General features: G+C 46.7%; 3 protein-coding genes across 6 annotated transcripts; all 3 read left to right on the top strand.

Annotated features, from left to right (window-relative positions):
• Positions 1 to 48: 48 nt before the first annotated feature.
• Positions 49 to 8,428, top strand: LOC118216143. 3 transcript variants are annotated; one of them, XM_035397175.1, is made up of 7 exons: positions 49 to 3,514; positions 5,062 to 5,413; positions 5,705 to 5,829; positions 5,985 to 6,045; positions 6,468 to 6,573; positions 6,943 to 7,057; positions 7,549 to 8,428. In XM_035397175.1, exons 1-7 carry the CDS (start codon positions 2,402 to 2,404, stop codon positions 7,696 to 7,698), a joined length of 2,022 nt encoding a protein of 673 aa, XP_035253066.1. In that variant the 5' UTR covers positions 49 to 2,401; the 3' UTR covers positions 7,699 to 8,428. The 3 variants fall into 3 exon arrangements, with proteins under 3 accessions (XP_035253066.1, XP_035253067.1, XP_035253065.1); XM_035397176.1 differs by having other exon boundaries at positions 52 to 3,148; positions 5,702 to 5,829; XM_035397174.1 differs by having other exon boundaries at positions 2,117 to 3,514; positions 5,702 to 5,829.
• Positions 8,429 to 9,455: 1,027 nt separating this feature from the next.
• ndufb7 (NADH:ubiquinone oxidoreductase subunit B7) lies at positions 9,456 to 12,788 on the top strand. Its single transcript, XM_035397181.1, has 3 exons — positions 9,456 to 9,754; positions 11,168 to 11,336; positions 12,614 to 12,788. The coding sequence occupies exons 1-3, from the start codon at positions 9,640 to 9,642 to the stop codon at positions 12,696 to 12,698; spliced, it is 369 nt and encodes a 122-aa protein (XP_035253072.1). The 5' UTR covers positions 9,456 to 9,639; the 3' UTR covers positions 12,699 to 12,788.
• Positions 12,789 to 13,627: 839 nt separating this feature from the next.
• Positions 13,628 to 20,131, top strand: LOC118216145 (PDZ domain-containing protein GIPC1-like). Of its 2 annotated transcripts, XM_035397179.1 has the most exons (7): positions 13,628 to 14,209; positions 14,724 to 15,458; positions 15,628 to 15,813; positions 16,531 to 16,711; positions 17,386 to 17,498; positions 17,939 to 18,020; positions 18,718 to 20,131. In XM_035397179.1, the coding sequence occupies exons 2-7, from the start codon at positions 15,141 to 15,143 to the stop codon at positions 18,867 to 18,869; spliced, it is 1,032 nt and encodes a 343-aa protein (XP_035253070.1). In that variant the 5' UTR covers positions 13,628 to 14,209; positions 14,724 to 15,140; the 3' UTR covers positions 18,870 to 20,131. The 2 variants fall into 2 exon arrangements, with proteins under 2 accessions (XP_035253070.1, XP_035253071.1); XM_035397180.1 differs by lacking the exon at positions 13,628 to 14,209 and having other exon boundaries at positions 15,378 to 15,465.
• The last annotated feature ends 590 nt before the right edge of the window (positions 20,132 to 20,721 follow it).

Here is a 20,721-nt window from a genome sequence, read left to right as displayed (position 1 = left end):
GCTGACCCCCCCCCCCCACCCACCCCCCCCCCCCTGCCCCCCTGCCCTTGGCCTGCACCACTCCCCTTAACAATCCCGTGTTTGCTGATGCCTTGTGTGATCGCTTAGCCCCCCCCACCCCCCACCCCCCCCCCCCCACTTGCCAGTCGAATCCCAGCACACACGCCCCACTGCCTGTAGCACAGTGAGCGCCACGTCGGAGTAACGCTCAGCAGCCGTCGAACCCGAGCACGCATGCCCCAGTGCCGACAGCAGAGAAGCCGCTTCAGGATAACGCGCGTGTCCAGCCCCCGGCGCGTCTCCCGCTGCTGCATGTGCAGTGTGTGCGCCGCAGACGCGGCCCGTCTGCAGCAGCTGCCACAGAGTGGCCCAGTTTGCGACGGTCCCGTTTTGTCTGCAGTAGAAAAGTCAGTGAATCGGGCATAAAACTAAAATCCCCATTAATTTCAATTAATTTGTCTGAATTTCCAGGTAATTTTAAATTGCAGCCTGCATATGATCATTCTTAGTAACGCTAATGAAATTTTAACTTTCTTTTTTTGAGGTGTGAGAGAAAAAAATCTGATTTTAAGCTAAAAGCTTATTCCTCAATATCAAAACATGCTATTGGTATCAACAGCCAGGACACGAGTGTTGTGCCTTGTTGATTTGAGCCTTCACTGTATGCTTAATTACTCCTGAATGTCTTAATTAAAATTAAATACAGTTTTGTAGGTATTGTTAGGCAACGTGTTAAAGCCTAAAATCCATCCGTTTGTCCGTTTCCCTTTTTAGCGTTGTCAAAGAGGTCAATTGGAAACACCGGAGAAATTGAAGTCTAAGCACTAAGTGTTGTTAATGATACTAACCGAAGACATGGGGCTAGCGAGAAAATTTCCAACTTCTTCCGGTCAAATACTGTTCTTTAAAGAAAAGTGTTTCAACAACCTGATTTCAATTAATGAAACAAAACTCAAGGTTGTCCGATCCGCAAGTAGGCTAAATGACTGGTGGGCGTGGTGGAACCGGGCTGGCCACACTCTTGACAGGACGATTTGCGTATGGATTAATTCACCGATTCATCTTAATTCTTCTGGTCCGAAGAGTAACACGGGTAAAGGCGCAACCAGCCCGATGTCTCACCTGGTTTCTTTTTATCGTAACTCGTCTGTGGTTTGATCGCGTGCTGGACTGTGTCGGGTTTTGAACGTGTAAGACGTTTGTAGGCGGGCTAACCGCTCATATCATCATACCAGTATTGTCCATCTACTACTTGGCGAAAAAATATTTTCGAATAATTCCGTGGGTTGCAGTGACCTGCCAACGGCGACTCGACTTCCTCCTCAGTTTTAACAACCTTAAAACGATTTACTCGTTTACAGAAAAAAAACACGTCTTTGTCAACTACGCAGTTCTGCGCGCACCAGTGTGTGTATATCATTATTTTTTTCTCTGCGTTAGTTTGTTGGCCGAGGACAACGTTCTCCTTTACTGTACGTACCTTAATGGTCAGATCTGGTTTGGTGCAGGGAGGGGGAGGGATCTTTCAGTGGAAGGAAAAAAAGGTTAGGCCTGCTTTACAGCACCGACCAACGACGGTGAACAACACCGAGTCGTCACTTTCCTTTAGTATCTTACTCGTAACCCTTTTAAATTGTTATTTTATGCGTGGATTCATCACATACCCCCCCCCCATGTCTTCTGTTGTTTCCCTGGCAATCGGCATTTCTGCGCTTTTCTTTTTCTGTTGGCCTTTGTATACGTATCGTTTCCTTAATCGTTCATACAAAAAATTACTTTTTAAAACATAGAGTGATTACTTTTTCATATTTTTAAACTATTTTCAACAACATGACTTTCTTTCCGATGCAGGTACGGTGATGGTGTAGTCTGTCGTACTGATCGGGAAAAATGGTGTAACTCTGCCTTTTCAGTCTTAATTTACCTGTACAATTTGGCGGAGACCTTTAGGACGCAGTGTACGTTAAATTAAAAAAAATACAAAAAGTAATATTTTGCAACATATGTATCATTCCAATAAAGTTTTACTTGTTAAAATTCAAATGTGTGTGCAGGGTTTGTGTGCAAATGTGCATCGTGTATGTTTTCCCCATCTTATATTGATATATTAAGTGTATCAAAAGATAATTTTGTTCGAATTGATGTCACCTTGCACGATAAATATTAGCCTATAGTCGTTTTCCATTTTTCTGCTAACTTTGCTATACCACCTTAAATGGTCTCGTGTCGTATCGTATCTCCAACACTCCACCTTAAGCGCGTAATGTGGGCAACGCAGGCGTACAGTGGGGCTTCCGCTTCATTCCAGCCGAACTCGAACCGCCGATAGGAGCCCCAGTGTCACTTCAGAAACGACCATTTTTAGGCACTCGTCCAAACTAAACCGAGTATACCCACCAGCATGTCCGAACCTATGTATCGTGACTGGATTTTGGAGACTATAGACTCACTTCGCTCACGAAAAGCCAGACCGGACCTTGAAAGAATATGTCGAATGGTCCGTAGGCGACACGGGTCAGATCCAGAGCGCACCCGTTCAGAATTGGAAAAACTGATCCAGGAACAAACAGTGTTGAAAGTTAGCTATAAAGGCTCAATTTCCTATCGTAACGCGGCTAAAGTACAAAGAAAAAGCCGAAAGAAAACAGAACAGCCGACTGGTTTTGTGAAGAACCAATCCAAAACTACTATTTTCAACAACGGCGACAGTGCGCACAGTTCCACAGATCAGGGAGAAGAGACTGGGGATGCGGAGATAACGAATGCGATACTGTGCCGTGACCCCGAGACTGCCCCCCTACCCGTCGCTGAAGCCGCCCTGGTTCCGAATAGCGGGAACAGTTGTATTAGCGGTGGCACGGTGGTTTGTCGGAGTCAGGTTCATTGTGCAACAGGGAGCGACGGTGAGAGGACAAATTCGCCGAAAGAAAAACTGCCACAGACTGGAGGCAGCAGTACCTCGCCCGACAGGGATAAAAGCACCATCCACAATAATGGAAGCGGCGCTTCTGGTATGAACAGGAGGGCTCGCGAAGTGGAACGCGGTTTGCCTGAGCTCGAGCGCTCAAGCACAAACCTGCAAAATAAAACTTGCACCAGTGCAAATACCAGCGGCTACCTGCGGCAGAAGCCGCACGCGCCGATCAAGGTAAAACCCAGTGCGGGGGCAACGAGAAACGAGGGCGAATTTGACCAGAGCATTTCAGATCTCGGCGACAGGTTGGTGAATTCTGTACGAAGCCTGGTGCGGAGGAGCCGGGGCGTCGCTGCATTAAAAGGGCACGCGCCACTGAGTCTGAAGGAGATACTGGGCTTTCTAAGCTCCCAAGAGCGTCTGTCTCAGGAAAAGCTGACCCGGAGCAAAGTCAAGGTGGTTCTGGAGAGAGAGGTTGCCAGGGGTCGGCTCCGCCGGACACGGTTCGGAAACATTACTCTGCCTGTCCGTGGAGTGGTGGGGAAGTCGCACGCGCGACTCCTGCAGAGCGCCGTGCAGGACAGACAAACCGCGAAAAAGGTAGTTCATTGCGTCCATCACGCCCTTGTACTCCGAACGACGGTGTTTGCTCGATCGGAGGGGGCAATTATGCAAACTAAAGCTCAATGCATTAGCCGGTTGGAGTAGATATTTTGCTATTATGGAAACCGTTTCACTCTTCACACAGTATTTAAGCAGAAACTTTCGCCGCGTTTTATTTGCGTTTTTTTATAGGCCACAGGGTAGATTACACCTCGTTGTCGGTGCGGTTGTTTGCCATGCGCTACAGGGACAGAACAAGGATGAGGGCATTTCTCCGTTCTAGCAGTTGTGCGGCTGGTATTCGCTTCGCAGAGATCTTTGGTGTGAAAGGATCTCATACTTGTAGAATGGCACTTTTTTGTCAAAGTTCCGGTGATGTGCTAACGCGCAGTCTGAACAGTAGACGCGCCCGAACGTCGGTTGAGCGCGTATGTGTCGTTTCTGTGACTACGGTAGTGCGGTGGAAGATCAAGGAGCGTGAGTGCGCTGCAGCACTACTGTCATGCGAGTGCCGCGAGACACCGCATTAGGACACATCGCTCTTTTTGATATGACATGTAGTTAAGATTTTACCCTGCTCACAGCTTTTGACTGGAACAACTAGGCTAACTTATGAATTGATTGAAACTAAGGAACTAACCTATAAGGTTTTACGATGAACCGAGTTTCTATATCCAAGTGGGGTGTCATTTTAACAGTACAACTTGAGAACATGTTTTTCATATAGTATTGTTATTTTCTGGTTTAGGGAAAGTGTCTTTATTCCCTCGGGCAGTACTAAACTGGTGTGTTTGGGTGTGTTTATATTGGATATTTAGTTGTAATTATTTCCAAGGAAACAGTTTCCCCCTGATAAATGGACAAACTTTTTCACCCTTTTCAGTATAAACTTTTCTCCATTAATCATGATACACTGCCTAAACTGATATGCATATCGAATCGATCAATATCAAACATTGATTTCAAAGACTGACAGTTTTAAAATCATATGACATACATGCATGTAATATGATTTTGAAACTGTCAGTCAAAGAAGGGAGCTTCTTAATAAATAAATGAAAGAAATCAGCACATAAGGCAAAGTCTGCAATATGAAAGACCTAAAAATGGCAGAAAAGTACAGATAGTTAGCAATGAAAATATAACTAGATTCATTCTGAGCACGCATTGAAAAGAAAAATCTGTTAAATGTAATAAACACAATGAAATGCCTCACATTTTATCCCTCGAAATGAGAATAGTCCAGAATGACATCAAAAATGTTATATTAGAACACAAAAAAATGACAGTCATTAAAAACCTCCACATGTCTGCAAGCAGGAAGTACTCTGGGGAACCTTTCAGTGGAGCACTAGTACTGTAAAAGGATCTCTGATCACCTCCGTTTGGTGCTATCTGTGGTGGAACGCCATCCTCCTGTGTAAGATTACCAACTGCCTTCCAGTGATAACTTTAATGGAATCTGCCGTAGCAGCGAAATAGATAATAGCGCATCTTCCCAAATAATGTATCCAAGTAAGGCTCACAGAGGTCTTCCGTTCTAGGCGACGACGGGGGCGGTAGCCATGGAGACGGAGAGCAGTGAGGTTAGCGGTCCGGAAAGGCCGGCCTGCGGTTCACTGTCTGCCGGAGAGAGGGACACTGGAGCTTGTGGGAGTACGGTTCCTCTCTGCCAGAGAGGGGGGGAGACGGAGGACCGTGGCGGGGTCAGGGAGAGACCGAATATCCCCGGGCCCATCGCCACCACTGTCGTCCCGGGTTCACTTACCCCTCCCGACTGTCCCAGCGAGCCCAAAATGGAGCCCATCCCCTCCTCCAGCTGCATCGGCCCACAGCAGGAAGTGTGCAACACTGAAAGGAGTCCCACTGCACACAGATGCCTACAGGGAGATGCAGGTGTGCAGATCAGATAACAGAGAAATGTGTGTGTTTGTGTGTGTGTGTGTGTGTGTGTGTGGCATGTTAGGACTTGCCATTGTTGCTTTTTGTTTTGGTTTGTTTACAGGTGGTGAAAGGTCATCCTACTCACTGACATCAGTTCATTATCTTTACAGATGATAGTTTTTGTGAGCTGTGTAGTTCGTGAAATGCATACTGCCAAGTCAGAACATTAGTTTGAGACTGTGTATATGTGTGTGTGTGTGTGTGTGTGTATGTGTGTGTGTGTGTGTGTGTGTATATTAGCAGTCCCACAGGTGCGGGCGCTCTGTCCGTCTGTCCAGAGGGAAACGGCAAACGGACATGAGGAACTCCGGGTAGAGGAGAGCGCCGTTACCCCTGACCAGCTGATCTGCGACCGCTCAAGCACACAGGTAACCGCCCAATCAGCACACAGAACTCTCAACCATCATACCTGCGTCCTGCTACTTATCTAAACCAGTCTCTTCACAAATATAAATATAATGTTTTGCTTTGCACCTTTCTTTGCACCTTTCTCTGTTACCCCCCCCCCCCCCCCCCCCACCAGGGGGAAGTGATGACATTGACAGAAGGAGGGGAACGGGTTACATCAGTTCCTCCTGATGCCTGTGAGTTCTGCTAAACTTTGTATTATTATTTTTTCCATGTGTTTTCACTGTCCTTTTTTCCTTTGAAAATCCTTTCTGAGAAGCTTATATTGTACACCTGTATTATTATTATTATTATTATTATTATTATTATTATTATTATTATTATTATTAATAATAATAATAATAATAATAATAATAATAATTACAACAACAATAATAGTAATAATAATAATATGCTAATAATTATAGCAGGAAAAATGGTAAGGGAAAAATTGCCTTTTTCTGCTACTCTGTAAGGCGTCTTTTTGACAATATTTTGTAAAAAGCGATATACAAAGAAAATGGATTTGATTATTATTCTTATTATTATTTTATGTATAATACTAAACCTGTGTGTTAATTGTGAGCGACTGTATGCTGGCCTCTGCTTGCTTCTACAGGTATGGGGTGTAAGATTGAGGTGGGCGTGGCCTCCTGTTTGCTGACCCCCACTGCCTCCCCCAGGGACAACGGCATGGTGGAAGAAGGAGGGATGAAAAGAGGAGTGTAAGTCTGTTTTTGTAGGTCAGGAAGACGGATGGGGATGAATGGAGAATAGTGCAAGTGTGCCCTTGTGCCTGACAGCGGGGAGGTGCCCGTCGGGCACTGCAGGCTGTTGGCAGCGACGGGCACAGAGCCTGCACCCTGCGAAACTGTAGAAGAGACTCATTCATTCTGTCCTGAGCTGAACCCATAACGAGCCCGTGCGTGACACATCATATAACACACCTTCTTCAGGGGGAGAAGACGACACCCTGAGCTCTCTCTCTCTCTCTCTCTCCTTCTTTTCCTCTCCTCCTCCCTCCCTCCCCCCCATCTCCTTTTGCGTCTCTCTCTCCCCCCCTGCCTCCGTTCCCTCTATTTTCCCTGCTGTAGCTTTGTGAAGACGGAGAAGGCTGCGCAGAGCCCGCTGGAGTGGAGCGTGTCTGACGTGGCGAGTTACTTCATCGCGGCTGGCTTTCCCGAACAGGCTGCCGCGTTCAGAGTACAGGTCAGTCCGCAGTCCCCCTGGTCGCCACAGGGTGGCAGCAGAGCTCCGCGGTCTCAGGAGCCATTGTGAGAATCATGGCTGCTGCGGGAGTCTACAGCAGTTCCAAAGCCTTGTTCCAGGAGGGCTACATGGCATTGTGACTCAGCAATAGATTGACCAATTACAGTAATGGATTTAGCAGTTGATTAGCCTCATCTGGATTCTCGTGGCTAAATTTGGAGCTGCTTTAAGATGAACACAAAAATCAGTAGTCCCTGTGAAGGGAAGAATCAGCTCATCAGCCCTGCTAGCAAGTTTTGTGGGACAATGCAGAAGTTTTGTGAGATCTCGCAAAAATATTTCTATTTTTATGTCCCTTTTGGAAAAAAATCACCTCTCCACAAGGCTGTACAAACAAGGAGTATTTTTATATGTTCTATGGAGCAGACTCATGATGGGTCTATGAGGCAGAGGTCACAGATAATGACCCCTCTCTTCCTGTCCCCAAACAGGAAATTGATGGGAAATCCCTCCTCCTGATGCAGCGGAATGATGTGCTGACCGGCCTGTCAATAAGGCTTGGCCCCGCCCTCAAGATCTACGAGCACCACGTGAAGATGCTGCAGAAGGCCCATTTTGAGGACGACAGTGCTTTCTGCTGATTGGACGTCCAGCAGCCCCTGCCGTCCCCGCGTGGACACACACACACACACACACACACACACACACACACCTCTGATAGCTGACCCGCACGCCTCTCTTTGCCTCGCGTGCCTGACTGCAGCACGCTGAGCTGCGTTAAGCACGCACGGACCGGCCATAATTGCAGTTGGGGTGTCGTTCTCGTCGCTCTCTCGTTCCTTCGCGTGATGGGAACTTCCCGCTGCGCGTCGGTTGAGCAGGTCAGGACGCTATTTGTGGTTGCGCAGCCTTTTTTTTTTGCATACATTGCCTCAGTTTGACGCAGAGCTGTTGCCTGGCGCGCTGCTGGGCTGTACGCACGGTTGCCGCGTGAGGCCGCGTCACGTCTCTTTGGGTCACGCCCCCGCGCCGCCCCGCGTCTCCCGGGGCAGACCTCCGTGGTGGACTGGAACATGTCCGCAGGGACGTCGTGACATGCCCCTCCTAACTCTTCTCTGCTTCGCTGTTGTGGTTCCACTGCTGCCTCCCTCCCTCATAGGCAGTGATAGCCACTCTCTCCACCTCTCTCTCTCTCTCTCTCTCCTCCCCTCCCCCCCCCTCTCCCTCCCTCCCTCTCTCTCTCCTCCCCTCCCTCTCCCTCCCTCATCTGGAGTCCCCAAGAGCCATGAATCCCATTATTTAAATTTGAGAATTCCCTGCTGCCTCTCTAAAGTATGATGAGTGAAAACACATTCACAATCATCATTTTTTTTAAAGATATTTAAAAATATATCATCCCATGTTTTTAAAACTGTTCATTTCTAATTAATTGGACATGGTCAAGAAGACGCCTCCCACCTAGAGGGAATTCCCCAAAGGTGTCCTCGTGTAGTCCTGGTGGGCACATTAACCACTTCAGATGTAGCCTGACTGACTCCATAGCCAGTTACAGTTTCATTACATGCTCTCCATGAAATTCTCTAAAGCATGTTAGGAATTTATATATGCATACATGATTTTGGATGGTGTCTTCATTCCATAAATAAACATAAAATGGATGGCCAAATATCACCAAGCCAGTTCCCACAATATTGCAAAGGTAGCAGTTATAATTACCAGCAGAGCAAATCCATCACGCATAGACTCCCATCTGTACCATAGTAATGTATAGCTCACTGACCATTTCAGACAGTGATGTCGCAAATCTGTTATCAATATATAGTGAATTATTTTGTTCACTTTTTCAGTTTATTTAAATAATTGTTCCACTGTTACAAACTTTGGGACTGTTGGTGAACCGTTGCACTGTAAAATATTGCCCCCTGTGGGTCAAATGTTTGCTGTTTGCCTACTGGGGGCTGTGCACATAGAACATTGTCTTAGAATGGCTTGTTTGTCTTTTTTTCTAGACTTCACACTTGGAGGAAAATGTGTGTATTATACATTTGTTTTCCTGTACTTTTGGGCTTTTTTTTTAAAGTATCACATTTTTAAAAATAAAAAGTTACATGAAGAGTTTAACATTTTTTATGTTGTTCTTATCTTTTTTCACGTAACTGCTAAGAACAAATACAAAATTAGTTGAAAAAATTTAATATGGCAGACATATTTATCTGTCAAAAAAGAATACAACGTGCGGAATACAACAAATTGACAAAACAACAAATCTATTGGCCATAAATAATGATCTTAGTACTGTAATCCCTGCAAATTTGGCGATGTCTCTATTACGCAGAAGAAACCGGAACGAATATGCACAAGTGAATCTAAATAGGGGGAAGATTTCGCCTTTGGCCCACATGCATTGCTTTCTTCCGTCCCAGAACGGAAACGGATCATCTGAGTGGTGCAACTAGTCCGTTGGAGGTGACCGAATTGTGGAGAGTGGAAATATTTACATTTCGTATGACAGAAAGACATTTGGCCCCTGTGCAATTGCTGACGAGATAAAAGCACCCAACGACTAATATCCCGTAGTCGATATGGGATCTCACCTTGTCCGAAGTTATATTACGCAGCCGGACACCGAACCGGACCCTCGGAAGCCGTCTTCATTCGACCCGCAGCACGGCTTTGAAGATGAGAGGAAAGAGAGAGGTTCGTATGAAACAGTTCTCACGTCTTCGTGTAAACTAAGCCTGCTGCTGAGTACCCACGCATACCTTTAAAATATTCACCGGTAAACATGCGTTAAAAATAAGTTGCTAGGTAAACTTCCATATAACGTTTTGGATTGAGTAGCATAATGGTTAGCATAACTGGCCTTGCAGCTGCAAGGTAGATTCGATTCCCAGCAACGAGTAACGGCGAAATCGAACTAAATATACCTTGTCAGTTACATTCACACATAGATAAATGTGGACAAAAGGTATACAGGTCTGACCTTTAGACAGTACACCGATTGAATGAGCTGTTTTGGTTCTGTCCGAATTTGAAACATGAGCTTGTTATGCCAGTTAGGTGAATTACAAAAGGACCACTGCACCTATAATTGTCGTTACACCTGCGCACAACGTTTTTGTGTCGTTTTGCATTTTAATCGTAATGGTCGCCCTGACGTTTTAATAACATTATTTGGTTCACACTTTAGATGTTAAGCGGACAGCAGTATTATTTTTGTTTGTAGAACATGTAACCTCAGATCATTTTAAATGGTACATTTTCAGTGGATACGAATATGAATAAACGCGTAGCTACATTTGTTCTTCGTTGCTAACAAATTATCTGCATTTATTGTTTATCTGAATAGAACACTTATTTTGTTGTCAAACGGGTTCATTCAAAGCAATCAGTTTATTTTTTCTGGTTAATATAGCAAATGAAACATACAACTAATAGGAGTTGCCGTTGATACAGTTAATTTTCCACCATTTAAAAAATACATGTTTGCATATTTTTGAGTGGCCATTGTGAACTCACAGTCAAAGCCTCCTGATGACCGTTTTGTCTCCCTATTCATGGGGAGCACTTTTGCTGATTGAGCCATTTGAGCTTCTTTTCTGCTTAGTTGTAGAGTAAAATATGACATGGAGTGCAATGTAATGTGTCTAATATAATTTGATAGTAAAATGCACAGAGATAAGTGATTGTAATATAGGTATGTCTTATTATAACGTAATGTTTGGAACAAAATGTAATGTTTGAGGCAATCAAGGTGATGTACATCAAAATACTAAGGGCCATATACAAAGGTATCAAAGGCAACTCATACACTCTTACAGACAGTAGTATACTCTCCTAACCTGCATGTCTTTGGATTGTGGGAGGAAACTGGAGTACCCAGAGGATACTCCACACAGATGGGCCCTGGCTGGGATTCAAACCCATGATCTTCTTCCTGTGAGGCAACAGTGCTGCATTCAGTCGATAACACTGGGAGTGTAATACGGGGGCAAGGTTTTCTTATTATCGCCAGGGTGTAATGCATCTATTATAAAGCGATGTTTGGAGCGTACTGTGAGGTACTCCCGTGCGGAGCGTGACTTGTGCCCCCCCCCCCCCCCCCGGCAGAGATGGTTGCTACGCAACAGCAGATGAGTGACGCCCTGCTGCCGGTGGTCCAGAGGGACTACTGCGCCCACCACCTCCTCAAACTCATGAAGTGCAAGAGGGACAACTGGCCCAACTTCCTGGCCTGCAAGCACGAGAGACACGACTGGGACTACTGTCAGCATCAGGAGTAAGTAGAGCTCACAGTGCCCTTAACAATACTATGAATACCACTGTAGTGCCCTTATTACTGCGATAGTGCACTCAGCAGTACTATGAATAATACCACTGTAGTGCCCTTATCACTGCTGTAGTGCACTCAACAGTACTATGAATAATACCACTGTAGTGCCCTTATTACTGCGATAGTGCACTCAGCAGTACTATGAATAATACCACTGTAGTGCCCTTATCACTGCTATAGTGCACTCAGCAGTACTATGAATAATACCACTGTACTGCTCTTATTACTGCTATAGTGTACTCAACAGTACTATGAATAATACCACTGTAGTGCCCTGATCACTGCTATAGTGCACTCAGCAGTACTATGAATAATACCACTGTAGTGCCCTTTTCACTGCTATAGTGCACTCAGCAGTACTATGAATAATACCACTGTAGTGCCCTTATTACTGCGATAGTGCACTCAGCAGTACTAGGAATAATACCACTGCAGTGCTCGTATTACTGCGATAGTGCACTCAGCAGTACTATGAATAATACCACTGTAATGGCCTTATCACTGCGATAGTGCACTCAGCAGTACTATGAATAATACCACTGTAGTGCCCTTATTACTGCTATAGTGCACTCAGCAGTGCTATGAATAATACCACTGTAGTGGCCTTATCACTGCGATAGTGCACTCAGCAGTACTATGAATAATACCACTGTAGTGGCCTTATCACTGCTATAGTGCACTCAGCAGTACTATGAATAATACCACTGTAGTGGCCTTATCACTGCTATAGTGCACTCAGCAGTACTATGAATAATACCACTGTAGTGCCCTTATCACTGCTATAGTGCACTCAGCAGTACTATGAATAATACCACTGTACTGCTCTTATTACTGCTATAGTGTACTCAACAGTACTATGAATAATACCACTGTAGTGCCCTGATCACTGCTATAGTGCACTCAGCAGTACTATGAATAATACCACTGTAGTGCCCTTTTCACTGCTATAGTGCACTCAGCAGTACTATGAATAATACCACTGTAGTGCTCGTATTACTGCGATAGTGCACTCAGCAGTACTATGAATAATACCACTGTAGTGGCCTTATCACTGCGATAGTGCACTCAGCAGTACTATGAATAATACCACTGTAGTGCCCTTATTACTGCTATAGTGCACTCAGCAGTACTATGAATAATACCACTGTAGTGCTCTTACCAATAATGTGGATATTTTTGCGCGTGCGGCCGTGTATGGAATGTGTGTACGTGTGTGTCCACAGCTATGTGATGCGGATGAAAGAATTTGAGCGGGAACGACGGCTGCTGGTGAGGAAGAAGAAGATGGAGGAAGCTCAGGCTGCGTGATTCCCCTCCCTCATTGCCCTGGCCTCCCCAAACTACAGCCACGCCTCTGTATATACTCATAATTCTAATAAAGTCTGTAGTACACTCTCACTGCTGCTGCCGTGTTTGCGTGTTTTCCTCTTTGGGTTAGGAGACTTTTTTTAATCCCCCCTTTTTTTTTCTCACAATTCGGAATGCCGAGTTGTTCGTCAGCGCTTATAACTGGACCCCTGGCTATCCCTTCAGCAGAGCGCAAACAAGCCGAAGACGAGCAGAAGACAAGTTGTGACGACAAAGCACCACTTTCTTATCACGCGTGCTTGCGCAGAGATGAGTCGGAGGAACCTCTATTTGCACGTTAACAGGCGGACTTGCAGACACCCAACTGACCAGCAGGGGTCGCTGGAGAACAGTAAAACTTGGACCCCTTCCTTATCTTGGACGACTCTGCCTCAATTATGCGTCATGCTGCGGGGGCTACTGGCCACAGTTGGTACGATTCCATTGTGGACAGTGGGCTCATTCAAGAATGAGAACCACTCAGTCAGCTGAATAACACAGCCCTCATATATATATATATATATATATAGTAATGCAGTATACAAAAATATAAGTATTCATGTTTGTGTTTTCGAATCGACTTTCCATTAGCTGTTAGCAATCGGAGGTATTCTGCATCACCGAACTGCTACCCTCAGCTGTCAGCGTCAATCCCTTTAGTTATATTCCTTTTCGCTTCAGTAGGCCAAACTTGCGCCGCTCGTACAGTGAACTCCGAATCTCACCAGCTAGTGCATAATGGAAGCAAACGAAACGGTATCCAACGGCATTACTCTATCCATTGCAGAAATAAACACATACCCGCTATCCTACGTAGACCTATTTCAGGGGCGGATTTTTGGAATTTCTCAGACCGAGCTGTGTTACCAATGAAGTCCCTTAACATGGGGTCAAACGGGTAACTTTATTTCCCACTCTACACAACAACACACAGGCTGCTTATTTACCTATTTTATTACCAGATCTTGGGACAACGGGACGTTGTTACAATGTGGCGTAAATCGCTGTTCACAGATTTATGTTTCAAAAAACCCAACTCGTTTTGTATGTCCACTCCAGAATTTCAGCGTGTCGAAAAGTGGGGAGAACGCACATAAAGCAGGCTAGTATAACACGCGTGCACCCATCTGTCCAAATTAAACATATTTGAGGGCATTTGGCGATTTTCGGGTCCAGAATTGGACAACAGTGTAAAGTTGGCTGTAAACCGGTGTAGTGGGGAAAACTGGCATTTCCTCTATTCCATTGTCTGGTTGGCTGTTAGAAGTGACGTCCCGCCCTCTCCAGATGCGAGTCCGCTATCCGTACTTTGGATCTGATCGGGAGAATTAATAATCTGTAACTAACTTTATTCCACAGATAACGAGTAGTTATTGACTGGTCCGTTATCGTAAGTAGATACTGGTTGTACTATTGGGCCCGAGGGACGTCGCTCCGGGGCAGAAGATCGTCTCAGGGCTATACGCAGTAAGGTCGGTAAATACCTCGACATGTAGTTGGTTTCCTCCAAATTCGGTGTTTTCTTGGCCCGTTTACTGAAGCTACATCGCTTGCTAATTCATTGTTTTAAGTAAATCTTATATAGTTCAGCAAAATATAGCAATAAAGGAACCATGAGATCATTCTTATTTAAATATTAACTAGAATACGCGAATCTGAAGAACACGGAATAGTTTTATTGGTACTTCGCTAGCAAGCTTATATTGCAACAGTACAATTCATTGTAAGTAGCACAATGCGACGATGACGGATGATGACTTGGCTGCGCAGTCGCTTTTCATTGAATTTCCCAGCGGTCATGGGAAAAGTACAATAGCAAATGAATGTGTGCAGTGTTAAAGCAATAAAATACAGACTGTGAAAGAGGCACACCTTATTCAGCTAAATTAGCTGAGCTTTCCTTTTAAGGAGAGTATTGTGAGGGTGTTTTTTTTGTCCCCTCCTATTATAAATATTTATATGCGTTTGATGCCTTATTTTTTCCAGGTCTCCAAATCCAAGAACTGGGTCACCTGTACACTCAGTGCCACAAGCTGAACTCCATGTGAAGTGTGAGTGTAACGTTCGAGAACGTGTGTCCCTGTGGATGCCGAGGCCCTGGTTCCTTTGTGAATAAAATCATTCGGTTGCTGCACTTGAGTGGGGCTGGGGCCTCCCAGCTTTCAGCAGAAGTGAAGAGGCCTTGACAAAGGTTCCTAGCAGGGGGCTCCTCATTAATACGACAGTGATTTCTGCCCAGAGAGGGTGACATCTTCCAGCTGGTGCATGGAGAAGGCGTGGCCCTAGCAGTGTCCAATCACCCTCGCACACACACGGGCGTGCAGTCAGCCTGGCCAATAGAACGGCCCCGACACAGACAAACCAGCCAATAGAGAGAGGCGCAGCCGCGCGTGCGCAGGGACCATGCCGCTGGGCATTGGGCGGAGAAAGAAGGCCCCTCCCCTGGTGGAGAGCGAGGAGGCGGAGCCTGCCCGGGCCGGTCTGAACGTGGACGGCTGGGAGGGCGTCGGAGGTGGGGGCGGGCGTGGCGGGCTGGGGGAGCAGGGCCCTCTGGAGGGGCTGCAGCCGGGCCTGCCCCCCCCGCCCCTCGGCCTGCGCCCCCGCCTCACCTTCCACACCCAGCTGGCGCACGGCAGCCCCACGGGACGCATCGAGGGGTTCAGCAACGTGCGCGAGCTCTACGCCAAGATCGGGGAGGCCTTCGCCATCCCACCTGCTGAGGTGAGCGGTGAGTGGGGGGGGGGGGGGGTGGGGTGGGTGGGGGTGGCACAGAACTGGAATGGGGGGGGAGGGGGCAAGGGGGCATAAGAAGGAAATCAGTCAGGCTAAAAATGGCCGCTCCCTGTCTCTTTCTGTTCTACCAACCCCCCCCCCAACCCTCCCTCCACAGGTGATGTTCTGCACTCTGAACACGCACAAGGTGGACATGGAGAAGCTTTTGGGGGGGCAGATTGGGCTGGAGGACTTCATCTTTGCCCACGTGAAGGGGCAGAAGAAGGAGGTGGAGGTGTTCAAGGGCGAGGAGGGCCTGGGCCTCACCATCACCGACAACGGCGCCGGGTACGCCTTCGTCAAGGTGGGCAGGAAACGCATCATCGCAGGACGACGGGCGTAGCGTTTGCAGACAGGAAGCACAGCTGGTGGAAGCCATTTTTTCCCCAGGGCAGGCAGGCAGGCAGGCAGGAAGCATCGTAACTCAGACAGGAAATGCCGCAGCCCCTCTAGGCAGGCGGGAGGCATGACACGTTCTGCTGGGGAGCATCATGTCCTCGTTTGTGTGGGACAAACGGATACATAAATGTTTTAAGCACTGAAGGCAGAACACAGAGCTGCTCTATTTCATCACATATGAGTTTGTCCTAGCTATAGTGTTAGAGTCCCTGAGGCGGTGTATTGTGCTCACATACAGTGCTCAGCAGGGCCTGAGCGAGGCACACAGTCAGGCCTAAGTGTGTTATTGTTTCATTCGATCAATTCATCTTCAACCGCTTTTCATGGAAATGGCCTGAAGGGGGCGATAATTCTTTTGAACTGTTCTTTTCAATGTTGTTTGGTCCGTTACCTTTTCTTTATGTTTTAGTTTGGCAACAGGAGTGGAGAATTTGCTGGAAGTGTTACTTCTCACTGTTCTAGATGGTTGTTTTGGAATTTATTTTCAGTTTTATTCATGAAAATGGTTGTGATTAGATATTAAGTGAGATTATTGATTACTTGTAATGTTTTAAAATGGATCCGTTTATTTAATGTGACTGTTTATTGATGGTTTGTTTTGTGTTTTTTTCCGCTGCATTAGAGAATTAGAGAGGGAAGCGTCATCCAACAGATGCAAGTTATCAACGTGGGAGACATGATAGAATCCATCAACGGGCGGGATCTGATTGGCTCTCGACACTATGAGGTCGCTAAGATGCTGAAGGAGCTGCCCAAGGGGCAGACCTTCCGTATGAAGTTGGTGGAGCCAGTGAGGGCCTTTGGTGAGTCTGTGCCCGCCATGTGAATGTGTGAACCGCCATGTGAATGTGTGTGAGTATGTGCCTCCATATGAATGTGTGCCCCCCTTGTGTGAGTGTGTAGCCCAGGCACAAATGCATATACCCTCATGTGTGTATGCACATCTGTGTACGTGAGTGTGTGCATGCACACCTGTGTACGTGAGTATATCCGTGCATTTCTGTGTACATGAGTGTGTGCATGCACGTCTGTGTATGTGAGTGTGTGCATGCACGTCTGTGTATGTGAGTGTGTGCATGCACGTCTGTGTACAATGGTGTGTGCATGCACGTCTGTGTATGTGAGTGTGTGCATGCACGTCTGTGTACAATGGTGTGTGCATGCACGTCTGTGTATGTGAGTGTGCGCATGCACGTCTGTGTAAGTGAGTGTGTGCATGCACGTCTGTGTATGTGAGTGTGCGCATGCACGTCTGTGTATGTGAGTGTGCGCATGCACGTCTGTGTATGTGAGTGTGCGCATGCACGTCTGTGTATGTGAGTGTGCGCATGCACGTCTGTGTATGTGAGTGTGTGCATGCACGTCTGTGTATGTGAGTGTGTGCATGCACGTCTGTGTATGTGAGTGTGCGCATGCTTGTGTTGTTTTTTATTTTATGTTTTGTTAGCGCTCACTCCTCCGGATTCCGTGTTCCCAGACATGGTGAGCCAGCGGGCGGGAGGTGCTCGGTCCAGTTTGGGGGCACAGATTGGGACGGGACGGGGGACTCTTCGCCTGTGGGCCAAAGGACCTGCTACTGTGGAGGAGCTGGTGAGCATTCGCGTGTGTGTGTGTGTGTGCGTGCGTGCGTGTGTGTACGTGTGTGTGTGAGCATGTGCGTGTGTGTGTGCATGTGTGAGCATGTGTGCGTGTGTGTGTGTGTGTATGTATGCGTTTGTGTGTGTGTGTGCGCGTGTGTGTGAGCATGTGTGCATGTGTGTGTGTGTGTGTGTGAGCGTGTGTGTGTGTGTGCGTGTGTGTGAGCATGTGTGCGTGTGTGTGTGTATGTATGCGTTTGTGTGTGTGTGTGTGTGTGTGTGAGCGTGTGTGAGTGTGTGTGTGTGTATGTGTGTGTGTGTGTGCGTGCGTGCGTGTGCGTGTGTGTGTGTGTGAGCGTGTGTGTGTGTGTGTGTGTGTGTGTGTGTGTGTGTGTGTGTGTGTGTGTGTGTGAGCACACTGCATATGTAACCCCAGCTGAATGCCTCCTGCAGCCCTCTGCGTTTGAGGAGAGGGCCGTCGAGAAGGTGGATGACCTGCTGGAGAGTTACATGGGGATCAGAGACAAAGAACTGGGTAAGATGTGTGTGTGTGTATCTGCGTCTGTGTGGAAGTGAGTAAAGCATGTGTGTGTCCAGAACAGTGTTGTGTCACTGTAGCTACCTAAAAAATAACCATATGAAGCCAGCTGATCTGTGCTGTGGATTGATGTATTGATTTGTGAATACTGTTTCATGCACGCGCTTGTGTATGACACATGTATATCAGATGCGTGTGTGTCTGACGCATGTGTGTCTGACGCGTGTATATCAGATGCGTGTGTGTCTGACGCATGTGTGTCTGACGCGTGTATATCAGATGCGTGTGTGTCTGACGCGTGTATATCAGATGCGTGTGTGTCTGACGCGTGTATATCAGATGCGTGTGTGTCTGACGCGTGTATATCAGATGCGTGTGTGTCTGACGCGTGTATATCAGATGCGTGTGTGTCTGACGCGTGTGTGTCTGACGCGTGTGTGTCTGACGCATGTGTGTCTGACGCGTGTATATCAGATGCGTGTGTGTCTGACGCGTGTGTATCTGACGCGTGTGTGTCTGACGCGTGTGTGTCTGACGCGTGTGTGTCTGACGCGTGTGTGTCTGACGCGTGTGTGTCTGACGCGTGTGTATCTGACGCGTGTGTGTCTGACGCATGTATGTCTGAGGGTTGCTTTGTATCCGTGGTTATCACACTGTCCTGCCCCCACCCCCCCGACCCTCCCCCCTTGGTTAGCGGCCACCATGGTGGAAGTGGGGAAGGACAAGCTTCACCCGGACGAGTTTGCGGAGGCGCTGGACGAGACGCTGGGAGACTTCGCCTTCCCGGACGAGTTTGTGTTTGACGTCTGGGGCGCCATCGGCGACGCCAAGGTGGGCCTGGCGTAACCACGGAAACGGGAGAGAATCCGCGCCGGAGCAGCCAATGGGAGAGAGGATACCACAACCAGGCCCTCGCAGAGCTCCTGAATTTCAGGAGACTTATTTCAGTTTTTAGCTTTGTTATTATTTGCATTATTGCTATTATTCTCATGTTTTCAGTATGTGCATTTTTGCGTGTTCTCTTTGGGAGACTGTGCAGTGCAGCCCCTTGTAATCTGTGAGACATGGGAGATAGAAGACTCCTGACTGCAAAGGGGTATTATTGTATCGTTGAGTTTTACTGCAGAGCAAGCAGTGACAGCTGTTGACGTGTCTGTCCTGAATGCTTGGCGGAGAAACATTAATGCATAGTGTGGTTCCACTGCCCTCGGGAGTGACCTTTGACCTTAACTCCCGTGTGTCTTCCAGAAGGTTTCTGCCAGGACCACACAGCAGGGGGGTGGGGGCACGGGGCAGTTGTGTTAACGGTCTAGTTTTATACACAAGCAGAATCTATACCTCACTGCAGTGAAGTAGCTGATGTAGACACTAGCAGTGCACAGTGACCTGCTGATTTAGCGTTTGCATGATAAAATGCTCACAAAACCATAATCACAATCAGTGCCTATCCGTGGTTGATAAACTAGGACACCTGCACTTAGCCGAGATGACATGGGATCAAATCGACACCCACTTAAAATTTGCATTCATGCAAAAATTGGAGGAATATATGCATATAAATAGATGTGATCAACCACAGGGGATTTATCAGGGTTGGCTGGAACTGAAAGATAATTGCATCAGATTTGCAGATGCTGGTAGCTATGGATCAGGCATGGCCTTGTTGCCATGGCTGCTGTAATTGCTTCTAAAAGGAGGTCTTCTTGCCATCAGCGATCAGTGAAATTTGAATGAGTTTTTCAGGCGTCAGTCGTAAAGTGCTTTGGATAAAAGTGCTATATAAATGCAGTCCATTTACCATTTTAATGCTTGAGAACGTATGGGCTCCGTGTTACGCACGTTGGTAACTACTGGATGAGATCAAAGATTGCCTGGAACCACGAAGCATTTCTGCAGCCTCTGTACAGTATTCGTCCATAACTATGGGTTGAGTGTGGATTAACAATCCAGATGTAACACTGCTCTGTTCGTTATTTTCTAATATATATATATATATATATATATTATCACCATATACCCAAGAAGAGTTTTCAGGAGCAATATATAAATGTATATGTTGTGTCATGTTCATTTATATAACTACTTTGAGTAAACTCCCCTTAACCAACTTTTTTTGTGGACAGCAGTTTGTTGTAAATGTTTCAGTAAACGTGCCAGTTGCTTTTTCTTCTTCTCCAGTACATTCTTTCCTTCCAGAACTTTCTTCTTCTAATTGAATAGGTATCATGCAGAGTGGGCTGTGTGATATCATGTAGAGGGGATTGTGGGATATCATGTAGAGGACTATGGCATATCATGTAGAGAGGATTGTGGGATATCATGTGGAGGGGACTGTGGGATATGTAGAGAGGGATGTGGTATATCATACAGAGTGGGCTGTGTGATATCATGTAGAGGGGATGTGGTATATCATGCAGAGAGGACTGTGGGATATCATGTGGAGCAGTGGTTCTCCTTATGTCAGAAATTGCTGTGCATGTCATCATGTAGAGGGCTGTGTGATATGTAGAGAAAGCTGTGGTTGCATTCTTAATTTTCCTGCAGTTTCTCAGTTTAAAATTGCTTCCAAAACCCTGATAGAACCCTGACCTCTGTGATGTTTTTCCCCCACCACTGCTAGCCAATCAAAACATGAGACTGGTGGGAAAGAGGGAGACGATTGGGTCTCCTGCCTTCTGCTCACTGCCACCCAATTACC

Source organism: Anguilla anguilla, chromosome 17, assembly GCF_013347855.1.
Source record: "Anguilla anguilla isolate fAngAng1 chromosome 17, fAngAng1.pri, whole genome shotgun sequence".
NCBI classification, from domain to species: Eukaryota; Metazoa; Chordata; class Actinopteri; order Anguilliformes; family Anguillidae; genus Anguilla; species Anguilla anguilla.
Note: the sequence above shows the minus strand (reverse complement) of the source record. Positions and strands in the feature narration are given on the sequence as shown.

Bases quoted from the DNA above. Each gene is read 5' to 3' on its own strand.
- LOC118216143 (XM_035397174.1), top strand. From the start codon at position 2,402: ATGTCCGAACCTATGTATCGTGACTGGATTTTGGAGACTATAGACTCA. The intron at 3,515-5,061 runs GTAGTTCATTGC...CTTCCGTTCTAG, and splicing joins ACAGACAAACCGCGAAAAAG to GCGACGACGGGGGCGGTAGC. The intron at 5,414-5,701 runs GTGTGCAGATCA...TGTGTATATTAG, and splicing joins ATGCCTACAGGGAGATGCAG to CAGTCCCACAGGTGCGGGCG.
- ndufb7 (XM_035397181.1), top strand. From the start codon at position 9,640: ATGGGATCTCACCTTGTCCGAAGTTATATTACGCAGCCGGACACCGAA. The intron at 9,755-11,167 runs GTTCGTATGAAA...CCCCCCCGGCAG, and splicing joins AGATGAGAGGAAAGAGAGAG to AGATGGTTGCTACGCAACAG. The intron at 11,337-12,613 runs GTAAGTAGAGCT...GTGTGTCCACAG, and splicing joins GACTACTGTCAGCATCAGGA to CTATGTGATGCGGATGAAAG.
- LOC118216145 (XM_035397179.1), top strand. From the start codon at position 15,141: ATGCCGCTGGGCATTGGGCGGAGAAAGAAGGCCCCTCCCCTGGTGGAG. The intron at 15,459-15,627 runs GTGAGCGGTGAG...CTCCCTCCACAG, and splicing joins TCGCCATCCCACCTGCTGAG to GTGATGTTCTGCACTCTGAA. The intron at 17,499-17,938 runs GTGAGCATTCGC...TGCCTCCTGCAG, and splicing joins CTGCTACTGTGGAGGAGCTG to CCCTCTGCGTTTGAGGAGAG.